At 44.2% G+C, this 14,728-nt stretch overlaps 1 protein-coding gene across 1 annotated transcript in view; it reads left to right on the plus strand.

Annotated features, from left to right (window-relative positions):
- The window catches only part of LOC144497728 (rab GTPase-activating protein 1-like), a 421,278-nt gene that overhangs the window by 42,689 nt on the left and 363,861 nt on the right, over positions 1–14,728 (plus strand). Inside the window, exon 3 of the mRNA XM_078219169.1 lies at positions 4,306–4,477. Within this exon, the coding sequence (XP_078075295.1) occupies positions 4,306–4,477 (172 nt within the window). The remainder of the gene's footprint in view (positions 1–4,305; positions 4,478–14,728) is intronic.

A 14,728-nucleotide genomic window follows, 5' to 3' on the forward strand; every position in this document is an offset into this window, starting at 1 on the left:
TGGATCTGGGTGTCCTCAGAAAACTGGTATGCAGGTATAGCAGGTAATAAGGAAAGCAAATAATCTACAAAACTATATCAGTGGGTTAGTAACGTGGCAAATGGACTTTGACATGGAGAAGTGTGAGGTAATGCATTTGGGAGGTCAAACAGTTATAGGGAATACACAATAAATGGGAATATACTAAGAAGGGTAGATGAAGTGAGAGATCTTGGCGTACAAATACACAGGTCCCTAAAGGTTGCAGTTTAAGTAGACAATGTTGTAAAGAAGGCGTATGGAATGCTCTCCTTCATTGGCAGAGGTATAGATTAAAGTAAGGATATAATGTTGGAATTGTATAAAACACTGGTGAGGCCACAACTGGAATAGTGTGTGCAGTTCTGGTCACCATGTTACAGGAAGGATATAATTGCTCTGGAGAGAGTGCAGAGGAGATTTACAAGAATATTGCCAGGGCTAGAAAAGTGTAGCTATGAGGAGAGACTGGATAGGTTGGGTTGATCTTCTGTGGAACAAAGAAGGCTGAAGGGTGACTTGATAGAGATGTACAAAATTATGAGGGAAGAGATAGATTGGACAGGATAAAATTATTTCCCTTGGTGGAGAATTCTAGAATCGGGACATAGATTCAAGATCAATGGTAGTAGGTGTAGAGGGGAAACAAGGAAAATTTTTTCTGCAAAGAGTTGTGGGCGTCTGGAATTTGCTGCCCGAGTTGGTAGTGGAGGCTGAGACCCCAAACTCTTTTAAAAAGTACCTGGATCTGCGCTGTAAGTGCTGTAAGCTACAGGGCTATGGGCCAAGTGCAGGAAGGTGAAATTAGAAAGGGCACCTGTGTGTCCTCAGGCTAGCATGGACAAGATGGACTGAATGGCCGCCTCCTGTGCTGTAACGTTTTTACGGTTCTATGGTTGTGGCAGCATCTGTGGGGAGAGATAAAAGTAAATTATTGCGGATGCTGGAATCTGAAACCAAAAGAGGAAATGCTGGAAAATCTCAGCAGCTCTGGCAGCATCTGTAAGGAGAGAAAAGAGCTGACGTTTCGAGTCCAGATGACCCTTTGTCAGCTGCTGAGATTTTCAAGCATTTTCTCTTTTGGTTTCTGTGGGGAGAGAAATAGTTAATGTTTCAGTTCTGTGACCTTTCATCACAAGTGGGAAAGTTGGAGGCATGATGGGTTTTGGGCAGGAGAAGGACAATAGGAAAGTCTGTAATAGGGTGGAAGACAGGAGAGATTAAATGACAGTAGACTTAGTTTTCCAGGACCAAAGGGAAGGATGATGCGGTAAGAGAAGAAACAATAAAATGACGGATGTGACTTGAGCTGCTGACTGAAAGCAAAAAAAGGAGAAAAACTGGGAAAAAAAGAAAAGGAAACAAAATGAGGCAGAGATTATAGTTAGAAGTTTTTGAATTCAGTGTTGAGTCCAGAAGACTGTAAAGGTCTAATTGGAGGGGCTGTTCCTCAAGTTTACGTTGAGTTTCTTTGGAACAGTACAGTGGGCAGAGCTTAAATTAAATAAAAACAGAAAATGCTGGATAATCTCAGCAGGTCTGGAAGCATCAATGGGGAGAGAAACAGAGATAATGTTTCGAGTCATTGTGACCCTTCTACATAACTATTAACAGAGCTTAGCTTGACTGACTTGGTTCAAAAAAATTCAGCGCAAGAAAATAGCTTTGAATTAACAGGGACAAGATGCCAGAAAATTATTGTAAAATGCATCCCGTGCTTTCAGTTTATTTTGTAATGAGTGTGCAGAATTCACCATGTTATTTTGAGCACATGGCAATAAAATTTCAGAAGTTCCTCGGGATCCAGGAACTAGGCACAGTGGTTAGCACTGCTGCCTCACAGCAAGAAGTTTAACAACACCAGGTTAAAGTCCAACAGGTTTATTTGGTAGCAAAAGCCACACAAGCTTTCGAGGCTCTGAGCCCCTTCTTCAGGTGAGTGGGAATTCTGTTCACAAACAGAACTTATAAGACACAGACTCAATTTACATGAATAATGGTTGGAATGCGAATACTTACAACTAATCCAGTCTTTAAGAAACAAAACAATGGGAGTGGAGAGAGCATCAAGACAGGCTAAAAAGATGTGTATTGTCTCCAGACAAGACAGCCAGTGAAACTCTGCAGGTCCACGCAACTGTGGGAGTTACAAATAGTGTGACATAAATTCTGATTCTAGGATCGCATGATAAAGACTCAGGAGGAAAAAAGCAGAAATATTTATGTGAAATAGTGTGACATAAACCCAATATCCCGGTTGAGGCCGTCCTTGTGTGTGCGGAACCTGGCTATCAGTTTCTGCTCCGCGACTCTGCGCTGTCGTGTGTCGCGAAGGCCGCCTTGGAGAACGCTTACCCGAATATCAGAGGCCGAATGCCCGTGACCGCTGAAGTGCTCCCCAACAGGAAGAGAACAGTCTTGCCTGGTGATTGTCGAGCGGTGTTCATTCATCCGTTGTCGCAGCGTCTGCATAGTTTCCCCAATGTACCATGCCTCGGGACATCCTTTCTTGCAGCGTATCAGGTAGACAACGTTGGCCGAGTTGCAAGAGTATGTACCGTGTACCTGGTGGATGGTGTTCTCACGTGAGATGATGGCATCTGTGTCGATGATCCGGCACGTCTTGCAGAGGTTGCTGTGGCAGGGTTGTGTGGTGTCTTGGTCACTGTTCTCCTGAAGGCTGGGTAGTTTGCTGCGGACAATGGTCTGTTTGAGGTTGTGCGGTTGTTTGAAGGCAAGAAGTGGGGGTGTGGGGATGGCCTTGGCGAGATGTTCGTCTTCATCAATGACATGTTGAAGGCTCCGGAGGAGATGCCGTAGCTTCTCCGCTCCGGGGAAGTACTGGACAACGAAGGGTACTCTGTCCACTGTGTCCCGTGTTTGTCTTCTGAGGAGGTCGGTGCGGTTTTTCGCTGTGGCGCGTTGGAACTGTTGATCAATGAGTCTAGCGCCATATCCTGTTCTTATGAGGGCATCTTTCAGCGTCTGGAGGTGTCTGTTGCGATCCTCCTCATCCGAGCAGATCCTGTGTATACGGAGGGCTTGTCCGTAGGGGATGGCTTCTTTAACGTGTTTAGGGTGGAAGCTGGAGAAGTGGAGCATCGTGAGGTTATCCGTGGGCTTGCGGTACAGTGAGGTGCTGAGGTGACCGTCCTTAATGGAGATGCGCGTGTCCAAGAATGCAACCGATTCCGGAGAGTAGTCTATGGTGAGCCTGATGGTGGGATGGAACTTGTTGATGTCATCATAGAGTTGTTTCAGTGATTGTTCACCATGAGTCCAAAGGAAGAAAATGTCATCGATGTATCTAGTGTATAGCACCGGTTGAAGGTCCCGTGCGGTGAAGAAGTCTTGTTCGAACCTGTGCATGAAGATGTTGGCATATTGAGGTGCAAATTTGGTCCCCATGGCTGTTCCGTGTGTCTGGATGAAGAACTGGTTGTTGAAGGTGAAGATATTGTGGTCCAGGATGAAGCGGATGAGATGTAAAATTGCATCTGGAAACTGGCAGTTGTTGGCGCTGAGCACTGAGGCCGTTGCAGCAATGCCATCGTCATGGGGGATGCTGGTGTAGAGTGCTGAGACATCCATTGTGACGAGGAGCGCTCCTGGTTCAACTGCTCCATGTGTGCCGAGTTTCTGTAGGAACCTCACAGCGCCAGGGACCCGGGTTCAATTCCAGCCTCGGATGACTGTCTGTGTGTGGAGTTTGCAAGTTCTCCCCCTGTCTGTGTGGATTTCTTCCAGGTGCTCTGGTTTCCTCCCACACTCCAAAGACGTGCGTCTTAGGTTGATTGGCCATGCTATATTAACCCTTAGTGTCAGGGGGATTAGTAGGCTATATATGTGGGGTTGCGGGGATAGGGCCTTGGTTGGATTGTTGTTGGTGCAGGTTTGATGGGCTGAATGGCAGCCTTCTGCACTGTAGGGATTCTATGATTTTACCTAGTCAGAGTATTTAAAGCACTACAGGACCAGTAATAACCAATGTCAAAGGCTGCCAGGTTCACCATTAATTTCAGAGTTGTAAAGTAGCTGTGAAGTGAAGCAACTTGTTATCAATGTAAATTACAAGATTATGATTTATGTAGGTGTCACTTATATTTAAGCATTGGGTTTTTCGATTTCTATACTAGGGATCATTTAATTAAAAACAAAAACTCAACCATTAAGTCGAATTGGGGATCTTGAAACTGGCAGTGACTGAATAATTGCATTGAATTGCAATTTGCCAATGTGTGTCCATGCTCGAGTATTTTACTGCAGTGTGTTATTTTGTCTTCACAGATAGCTTGCAATGGGAATGAGCAGCAGCTAAAGGCTGCTCTGGAGGAAGGACAGAACGATGATATGATGGCTGGAGCGGAAGGTGAGGTGGGATATAAAAGCCTGACAACACATGAAGCATCGGTGAAACAGAAACCTCTGCAATTAATCTTGGCTTCTTCCACAGTGCAAGGTAATGAAAGAATTATTGACACACTTCTAGTGCACAGAACAATTGTACAAACAATGCTTATGAAACAATGCGCTCTGTGCTATTGACTTTACAGGATGTTAGTCTTTGGCATTGTTGAGGTTAAGTATGTATTGTGAAATCAATAAGATATCTAGCGCATACTTTGACCACCATGAATATTAATTCTGCGTCACTCTAGTACATGGGACATGGATGAAAATGTGATATTGCAGCTCCAGCTGCCTTTGAGTGCAACAGTGCAAATTTTAAGTATTCACTTAATTTATTTTATTTTACTGTACCTACTCTTTCATATTTTTAAGTTCTGCAAACCATTTCCAGCTTCATCACTTTGTATGAGATATTGGATATGAACCAGTGTCCAATCCCTTTATGTGGAGGTGAAGGTGTTGGACTGAGGTGGACAAAATGAGAGGTCACACGACACCATGTTATAGTCCAACAGGTTCATTTGAAATCACTTTGGAGTGGCACGGTGGCACAGTAGTTAGCACTGCTGCCTCTCAATGCCAGGGACCCGGGTTCAATTCCGGGCTCGGATCACTCTCTGTGTGGAGTTTGCACTTTCTCCTCGTGTCTGCATAGGTTTCTTCCAGGTGCTCCGGTTTCCTCCCACAGTCCAAAGATGTGTGGGTTAGGTTGATTGGCCATGCTAAATTGACCTTAGTGTCAGGGGATTAGTCGGGTAAATATGTGGGATTACTGGAATAGGGCCTGGGTGGGATTGTGGTCAGTGCAGACTCGATAGGCCGAATGGCCTCCTTCTACACTGTAGTGATGCTATGATTCCTCTGAGGAGAGTGAATCTGTCTGCTGAGTGGACAGTACTTGGTTTACTTACTGGAAGGTTTATTACAGATTTGATTCTTTACTTGAAGTTCAGATAATTAATCTTTGTTTGAAAATCTGTACCATCTGACAAGGCATTGCATCTAACCAGTTAAAACTACTCTAAAAGCATTCACATTGCTTCTCTCTTTACTATGTAAAGCCAAATGGCCCTGGGATCACATTTTTGCCCACACACGCATTCTTTGACTGTTCTAGCCTCTTCAGATATTGGCAATAACAGAAAGATAGGTGGGATTGTAAGCAGCGTGTTCAGAAGCATAAATTTACAAAGCAATATTAATAGATTATGCGAAAGGGCATAACTGTGGTAAGTACCTTTCAATATAGACAGGATAGAATAGATTGCTTTCTAAATCAGAATGATGATAGTCCAGAAGAAGGATTTTTGACACGTTGAATCTGCGCTGATTGTCTGCAAGAACAACTCAGCTAGTCCCACTCTCCAATCTTGCCCTGAAAATTCTTTCCCATCAGGTCCTTATCCAATTCCGTTTTGAGGCCATGATTGAACCTGCCTCCACCAAAGTCTCAGGCAGTGCAATCCAGATGCTACGCACTCACTGTGCAAAACAATTTTCCTCACATCGCCTTTGTTCTTTTGCTAATCACCTTAAATCTGTGTCCTTTGGCTCTCGACCCTTTCATCAAAGGGGAACACTTTTTCTATTTATCTACTGCCCTCATAATTTGGTGAGGAGTTTAAAAACCATGGAGGCTCAAAGAGACTTGGGGGCAGTGGGGGTCTATCTACATAATCATTAAAATGTTTTGAACAGGTACAAGGAATAATCAAGAAGACGAATGGATTTGATATCTAGAGCACTGAAATACAAAGGATTAGAAATCATCTCTCAGCTACACAAAGCCCTGGATAGACCACGCCTGGTGTTACTGTGAACAGTTCTGCCTCAGCACTTTGGGGAGAATATAGTGGCCTTGGAGGGAATGCAGTGTAGATTTACAAGAACAATACCCCAAGGGTTAAATTATGAGGAGAGATGACGTAGACTAGTGTATTCCTCAGCAGTTAGAAGATCAGAGATGATTTGTTCAAAGTTTCAAGGGGAATTGATAGGGCAGATAGAGAAATTATTTTTACTGATTGGGGAGTCGGAGGCTGGGGACATAATGTCTGCATTTTTTTTACTTTCAGAAGTCGTTAGGAAACGCTTGTATGTGCAAAGGGTGATAGAAGTTTAGAGCTCGATTATTAATTTTAAATCAGAAATTGATAGGCTTCTTTTGAACAAAGATATGAATGAATATGGGGCAAAGGCAGGTATGCAGAGTTAAGTCACAGACCAGTCATGATCTTATTGAATGGTGGAGCAGGCTGTAAAGGCTAAGTGGGCAACTCCTGTTCCCATGCACCTGCCACTTGCGAGATCTGAGCGTTAATTGGCTCTTGTCAGCCCAGGTACTCTGCAGGCTATCAGTGGAGTGGTGAATGGAACAAAGCCATTCCTGACAGGGGAGACAAGGCTTTGTCTTTACCAGGACCCCTTCTACCAGTGCTATGGTGGAGAATGTACCTGCAATAGGTTAGCTGGTCAGCATGTGGTTCCATTAAGCAACTTCCACATTTTGGTTCTTTTGAAACCTGATGAAGTTTCATTAAGGAACTGTGCTTTTACAGACTCAGCTAGCTCAATGCGTGATGACACTATTGAGTCATTGCTTAATAGTGCACATTGAGGGTCTTCTCCCTACCCCTCCAACCTTGTTCCCCTCAGAGCTTCCTCCAGATGGTGTTCAAAATTGAGCAGTAGATGGTGCGGTGGGAGGGTGGTGAGGGAATAGTAGGTGGTGCTCAGCATGTCATTACCTTGACCTCGTTCGACCTGAAACCAGGAGGCTTCTGTTAATGTGGAAAATTTCCAGGGATGCTTCCACCTATTCTTATCCCTCGATAATATCAATTCTCAGGCATTCTTTCCAAGCTGAAAATTCCAAGTTTGTCAAATCTTTCCTCATAACTCAGACTCCTTGGCATAATTTGTCAATCTATAACCGATGTGGAGAAAGATCTTGCCAGTTTTGGTTTGCGCTCTGAAGTGGTGAGGTTACTACATTTCAGATAAGATTAGATAAGCTGAGGAGCATGTGACACAGTACCTGGGGATAGAAAGATGCAGCATGGGAATTAGCAGAATGGATCGAAACTTGTACTTTATTTCTTGACCAGGAAATAAACTCTTGCTGAATCTTTGAACTGATCTGAAAATTGGACAGAGCAGATTCCCACACCAATTGTTCGATCTCTCTGCAGTGACCTGAAAATTTCATTGAAAAGGGGAAAATGTATCATTTCAAACATTTATGATGTCAGATTGGAGTGGCTGAAAAAGAAATCCCAGTTTGGTTTTCAACAGATAAGTGGCAAATGTTCATTTCCTCAATTACTCAAGTATGGTAGACATGGATAGTAGTCATCCTCCTTGATTGAGTTGTTTACAAATTCAGGCTTGAGATGAAGCCTGTTGGAATTTTACATCCTATTATGAAATGTCATAGCTCTGCAAGTTATTGCATGTCTCCAGTGTTTCACAAACAGGGAAGAGCTCATTCCTGTGCAGTGAACAAGGAATGCCATTTCGCCAGTGCTGTGTATTTTGCCCTGCCTTCCACCAGCAAAGATTCTTTATAAAAGGCAGCTTACTGAATTCCAAGTTAATTTCACATTCGCTGAAGTTTATGTGAAAAGGTTTAACAAAATAATATTACAGCCTGCTGCAAGGAAGAGCCTTGATTCCACCAGAGGCACTTCCTTGCAAAAGAAAAATCCTCTTTCAGGATAAATACGTGCTGATTGGTCTCTGTCGGATTCACATGCCATCTTGTGAGATACTGAGCAAGTTGTAGGCTTGAGTTTGTCACATACAGCTCTTAAGAATTTGGAGCTTGTCTGTGACAGCTGTCTGCTGAGTCAAAAGCAGAACCAGAACTTGTTCTTTGTACCTCTGTCATGGTGAAACACTGCTAGCTCGGTAGTGCCTGAATAATGGTGTGAAACTATCCTCATAATGGCTACCTGTAAATCGATACTAATACATTGTACAGCATTGCGATCCACCCACACTTGCTCTGTGGTATTTTGGAGCATTTTGCGTACATGGCGTTTTTCACTGATCGATTTCCTCATATCACTGGACAATCACCAATCTTTTATCCATGTCAATCACCAATTCCCAGCTTTTGTACAAACCACCTTGAAATCTGAGGTGGCTTCCACTTTGTGAGAAATGAATGTGTCAGCATTTCCTTCATTTATCCTAGTGTTCAAATGATAGAAAAACACAGAGTGAAGTCAATTTTGGTAATTGGGGTTCTTTAAGGAAGTAACATGTTCCCTTTTTATCCACAGCACCAGTGGATTACTGTACTTAGATTTCCAGAAGGCATTTGATAACGTGCTACATCAAAGGTTATTGCGGAAATAAAAACTCATGTGGGAGGGGATAACATATTGACATGGATAAAAGATTGGCGAGCTGACAGGAAGCAGAAAGTAGGCCTAAATGGGTCTTTTTCAGTTTGACAAGATGTAACAAGCGGTATGCCACAGGGATCAGTGCTGGGACCTCAACTGTTTACAATTTATATAAATGACTTGGATGAAGAGAGGTTGCTAAATTTGCTGATGACACAAAGATGTGTAGGAAAGTAAATTGTGAAGAGGACATAAGGAGGCCACAAAAGTGTATACGTAGGTTAACTGAGTGGGCAAAGATCTGGCAAAAGGACTGTAATGGGAGAAATGTGAAATTGTCAATTTTGGCAGGAAGAATAAAAATGAAACACATCTAAATGGTGAGAGATTGCAAAGCTCTGAGATGTTCCCTAATGCATGAATCACAAAAGGCTAGTATGCAGGTACAGCAAGTAATTAGGAAAGTTAATAGAATGTTATCAGTTATTGTGATAGGAAGTGATTACAAAAATAGGGAGGTTTATGCTTCAGTTGTACAAAGCCCCAGTGAGACCACATTTGGAGTATTGTGTACATTGTTCACCTTATTTAATGAAGGGTGTAAATGATTTGGAAGCAGTTCAGAGAAGTTTATCAGATTAATACCTGGAATGGGTGGATTGTTTTATGAGAAAAGGTTGGACAGGCTAGGTTCGTATTTGCTGGACTTTATAAAAGTAAGAGATAACTTGTTTCAAGATCCTGAGGGCTATTTACAGTGTGGACGTGGAGAGAATGTTCACTCTTGAGGGGGAATATAGAACTAGGGGTCACTGTTGAAAAATGAGAATTGAGAGTATTTGGAACTCTCTTCCTGAAAAGACAGTGGAAGCAAAATTGTTGAATATTTTTAAGGCAGAGGTGGATAGATAGGGTGGTGATAGGTTATCGGGGGTAGGCGGGAGGATGATTTGCGGTTACTATCAGATCTTATTAAATGGTGGAGCAGGCTTGAGGGGGTGAATGGCCTGTTCCATGTTTGTATATTCACATATAATTCCTTGCGGGCTTTGAAAACATTGGTATTTGGGCATCTTAGTTTGAGCCATTCCTGTCCAATTTTGCTGTGATGTGGAGATGCCGGCGTTGGACTGGGGTGAACACAGTAAGAGTTTTAACAACACCAGGTTAAAGTCCAACAGGTTTATTTGGTAGCAAATACCATTAGCTTTCGGAGCGCTGCTCCTTCGTCAGATGGAGTGGAAATGTGCTCTCAAACAGGGCACAGAGACACAAAATCAAGTTACAGAATAACTTGATCATCTAGAGAAGTTTAGTATGATCAAAAGTAGTCAGCACGGCCTTGTCAAGGGCAGGTCGTGCCTTACGAGCCTGGTTGAGTTCTTTGAAAATGTGACCAAACATATTGACGAAGGAAGAGCGGTGGATGTGGTCTATATGGACTTCAGCAAGGCGTTCGATAAGGTCCCCCATGCAAGACCTCTTGAGAAAGTGAGAGGGCATGGGATCCAAGGGGCTGTTACCTTGTGGATCCAGAACTGGCTTGCCTGCAGAAGGCAGAGAGTGGCTGTGGAGGGGTCTTTCTCTGCATGGAGGTCAGTGACCAGTGGAGTGCCCCAGGGATCTGTTCTGGGACCCTTGCTGTTTGTCATTTTCATAAATGACCTGGATGAGGAAGTGGAGGGATGGGTTGGTAAGTTTGCTGACGACACCAAGGTAGGTGGTGTTGTGGATAGTTTGGAGGGATGTCAGAAGTTGCAGCGAGACATAGATAGAATGCAAGACTGGGCGGAGAAGTGGCAGATGGACTTCAACCCGGATAAGTGTGTAGTGATCCATTTTGGCAGATCCAATGGGATGAAGCAGCAGTCTAATATGAAGGGTACCATTCTTAGCAGTGTAGAGGATCAGAAGGACCTTGGGGTCCGGGTCCATAGGACTCTTAAATCGGCCTCGCAGGTGGAGGATGCGGTCAAGAAGGCGCAGGGCGTACTAGCCTTCATTAATCGAGGGATTGAGTTTAGGAGTCGGGAGATAATGCTGCAGCTTTATAGGACCCTGGTTAGACCCCACTTGGAGTACTGCGCGCAGTTCTGGTCACCTCATTACAGGAAAGATGTTGAAGCCATTGAAAGGGTGCAGAGGAGATTTACAAGGATGTTGCCTGGATTGGGGGGCATGCCTTATGAGGATAGGTTGAGGGAGCTTGGTCTCTTCTCCCTGGAGAGACGAAGGATGAGAGTTGACCTGATAGAGGTTTACAAGATGTTGAGAGGTCTGGATAGGGTGGACTCTCAGAGGCTATTTCCAAGGGCTGAAATGGTTGCTACGAGAGGACACAGGTTTAAGGTGCTGGGGGGTAGGTACAGAGGAGATGTCAGGGGTAAGTTTTTCACTCAGAGGGTGGTGGGTGAGTGGAATCGGCTGACGTCGGTGGTGGTGGAGGAAAACTCGTTGGGGTCTTTTAAGAGACTTCTGGATGAGTACATGGGATTTAATGGGATTGAGGGCTATAGATAGGCCTAGAGGTAGGGATATGATCAGCGCAACTTGTGGGCCGAAGGGCCTATTTGTGCTGTGGCTTTCTATGTTCTAATACTGATTAGAATGCGAATCCCTACAGCCAACCAGATCTTAAAGATACAGAAAATGTGGGTAGAGGGAGCATTAAGCACAGGTTAAAGAGATGTGTATTGTCTCCAGACAGGATAGCCCGCAAGTCCAGGAGGCAAGCTGTGGGGGTTACTGATAATGTGACATAAATCCAACATCCCGGTTTAGGCCGTCCTCATGTGTGCGGAACTTGGCTATCAGTTTCTGCTCAGATAGCCAAGTTCCGCACACATGAGGACGGCCTAAACCGGGATGTTGGATTTATGTCACATTATCAGTAACCCCCACAGCTTGCCTCCTGGACTTGCGGGCTATCCTGTCTGGAGACAATACACATCTCTTTAACCTGTGCTTAATGCTCCCTCCACCCACATTGTCTGTATCTTTAAGATCTGGTTGGCTGTAGGGATTCGCATTCTAATCAGTATTCTGTAACTTGATTTTGTGTCTCTGTGCCCTGTTTGAGAGCACATTTCCACTCCATCTGACGAAGGAGCAGTGCTCCGAAAGTTAATGGTATTTGCTACCAAATAAACCTGTTGGACTTTAACCTGGTGTTGTTAAAACTCTAATTTTGCTGTCCCATGGGATAGAAAATGCTCCAATGTTGAATTACATATTTAGATATAGCAGACTTCTGATTAATGGTCTGATTTATTATTATTAGAAATGAATCCACACTCTTGGTGGTTGTTACATTATCTTTCTAAGAATAGTTTAGATCTTCTGTAACAGCAGTAGTCCTTTCTTCTACGGCATGATATCCATCCTCAAATATATGGAAGACCTTGATCTGTGACCAAATTCTAGCATTCCCAACATCTATTTCCCATTGGTAATTGCCCGTGAGAAGGCAGTGATGAGTTTCCTTCTTGAACCACAATAGTTCCTCTGGTGTCAGCACAACCACAGTGCTTTTAGGGAGGTAGTTCCAGGAGTTTGATCCAGTGACACTGAAGGAATGATGATATCATTCCAAATCAGGATGGTGTGAGGCTTGGTGGGGAGCTTGCAGGTGGTTGTATTCCCATGTGCCTGTTGCACATGTTCTTCTCCATGGTAGAGGTCACAGGTTTGCAAGGTGTTTGGAAGGAGCCTTGGTGAATTGTTGCACGGCATCCTTTAGATGGTATACACAGCTGTCACTGTGTGTCGGTGGTGGAGGGAGTGGATGTTTGTAGAAAGGTTGCCAATCTTTGTCCTGGATGGTGTTGATCTCCTTGAGTATTGTTTGAGCTGCACTCGTCCAGGCAAGTGGGAGAGTATTCCATCATACACACCTGACTTGTGCCTTGTAAATGGTGGACAGGCTTTGGGGAGTCAGGAGGTGAATTACTTTTCACAGAAATCCCTGCCTTTAATCTGCTTGTGTAGCCACAGAAATTTTATGGCTGGTGCAGGTTAGTTTCTGGTCAGTGGTAACCCTCAGCATGTTGATAGTGGAAGATTTAATAACAATACCATTGAACATCAAGGAGAGATGGTCATTACCTGGTATTTGTGTGGTGCGAATGCTACAGCTCAACTGCTGAAGTCTAAATGTTGTCTTGGTCCTGTGCCTATGGACACGGACTGCTTATCTGAGGAGTTATGACTGGTGCTGAAAATGGCGCAAACATTCTCACTTCCGACCTTGTGAGGAAGGGAAGGTCATTGATGAGGATGCTGAAGATGGCTTGGCCTAGGACATAACCCTGAGGAGCTCCTGCAGCAATGTCCTGGGGCTGAGATGATTGATCTCCAACAACCACAGACACTGTCCTTTGTGCTAGGTATGACTTCAATCAATGGAGAGTTTTCTCCTGATTCCCATTAACTTCAGTTTTGTCAGGAGTGCTTGATGTGGATGACGCAAAGATTGGACTGGTGGTTTATAGTGAGGCAGAGTGTCTTGGGTTACAAGGAAATATAGACAGAATGGTCAAATGGGCAAAAAAGTGGCAGATGGAATTTAACCCTGAAAGGTGTGAGGTGATGCACTTCGGAAGGAGTAATTTGACCAGAAAGTACTCAATGAATGGTAGGACACTAGGAAGTTCTATGGAATAAAGGGACCTTGGCGTGTTTGTCCACAAATCTCTGAAGGCGGAAGGGCATGTTGGTAGGGTGGGGAAAAAGGCAAATGGGACACTTGCTTTAATCAATCGAGGGATAGATTTCAAAAGCAGGGAAGTCATGTTGATGTTGTATAGAACTTTGGTGAGGCCACAGCTTAAGTACTGTGTGCAGTTCTGGTCACCACATTATCAGAAGGATGTGATTGCACTGGAGGGGGTGCAGAGGAGATTCACCAGGATGCTGCCTGGGATGGAACATTTTAAGTTATGAAGAGAGGTTGCATAGGCTTGGGTTGTTTTCTTTGGAGCAGAGAAGACTGAGGGATGACTTGATAGAGGTGTACAAGATTATGAGAGACATGGACAGAGTGGATAAGAAGCAGCTGTTCCCCTTAGTTGAAGGGTCAGTCACAAGGGGACATAGGTTCAAGGTGAGGGGCAGAGGTTTATGGGGGAAATGAGGGAAAGTGGGTTGTCTCACATCCTTTTAAAAAGGATCTGGATGAACACTTGGCACATCATAACATTCAGGGCTATGGGCCCTGACAGATGGGATTAGGTGGGAGTTCAGGTGTTTCTAATGTGTTGGTGCAGACTTGATGGACCGAAGGATCTCTTCAGCGGTGTATGAATCTATGATGTCACACTCTGTCAAATTCTGCCTTGATGTTAAGGGCAGTCACTCTCACCTCATATCAGGAGTTCAGCTGCTTCTGGATGGCAGGTTTCCTGGGTGATATGGTGGCACAGTGGTTAGCAATGCTGGCTCACAGCATCAGGGACCCGGGTTCAATTTCTGCCTTGAGGGACTGTGTGGAGTTTGCATGTTCTCCCCGTGTCTGCGAGGATTTTCTCCAGGTGCTCCAGTTTCCTCCCAAAGTCTACACATCCCAGATTGGCTGCGCGGCTGAGAAAGGTAATATTAAACTGCTTCAAAGTCCAGAGTCTTGGGACATGTGACCTTCCTTCTCAACAAAGGCTGTTTATCCAGCATCTGGAATTTGGCTTTGTTTTCAGGACTGATAATGTCTCGGCCATTATGGGTTGAAAAGGGTTGCCATTTGTGTTGAGGGTCTGGTGTTTGGGAAGCCATTATCTCAACAGACCAAGGACTTCGCTGGCAAGGTTGGCTTAGCAAATGCAAATGGAATTCCTGTTGTTGCTTTTGAAATTAGTCTGTACAATCCCAGGTGGTCTGTTCACAGCATCTTGGGCATAATGAGGTGTGACATTCCTGAAAATGAGAAGAGAATTGCTGGGACATAATTTCCAGAGGGT

Source organism: Mustelus asterias, chromosome 8 (genome assembly GCF_964213995.1).
Source record: "Mustelus asterias chromosome 8, sMusAst1.hap1.1, whole genome shotgun sequence".
Lineage (NCBI taxonomy): Eukaryota > Metazoa > Chordata > Chondrichthyes > Carcharhiniformes > Triakidae > Mustelus > Mustelus asterias.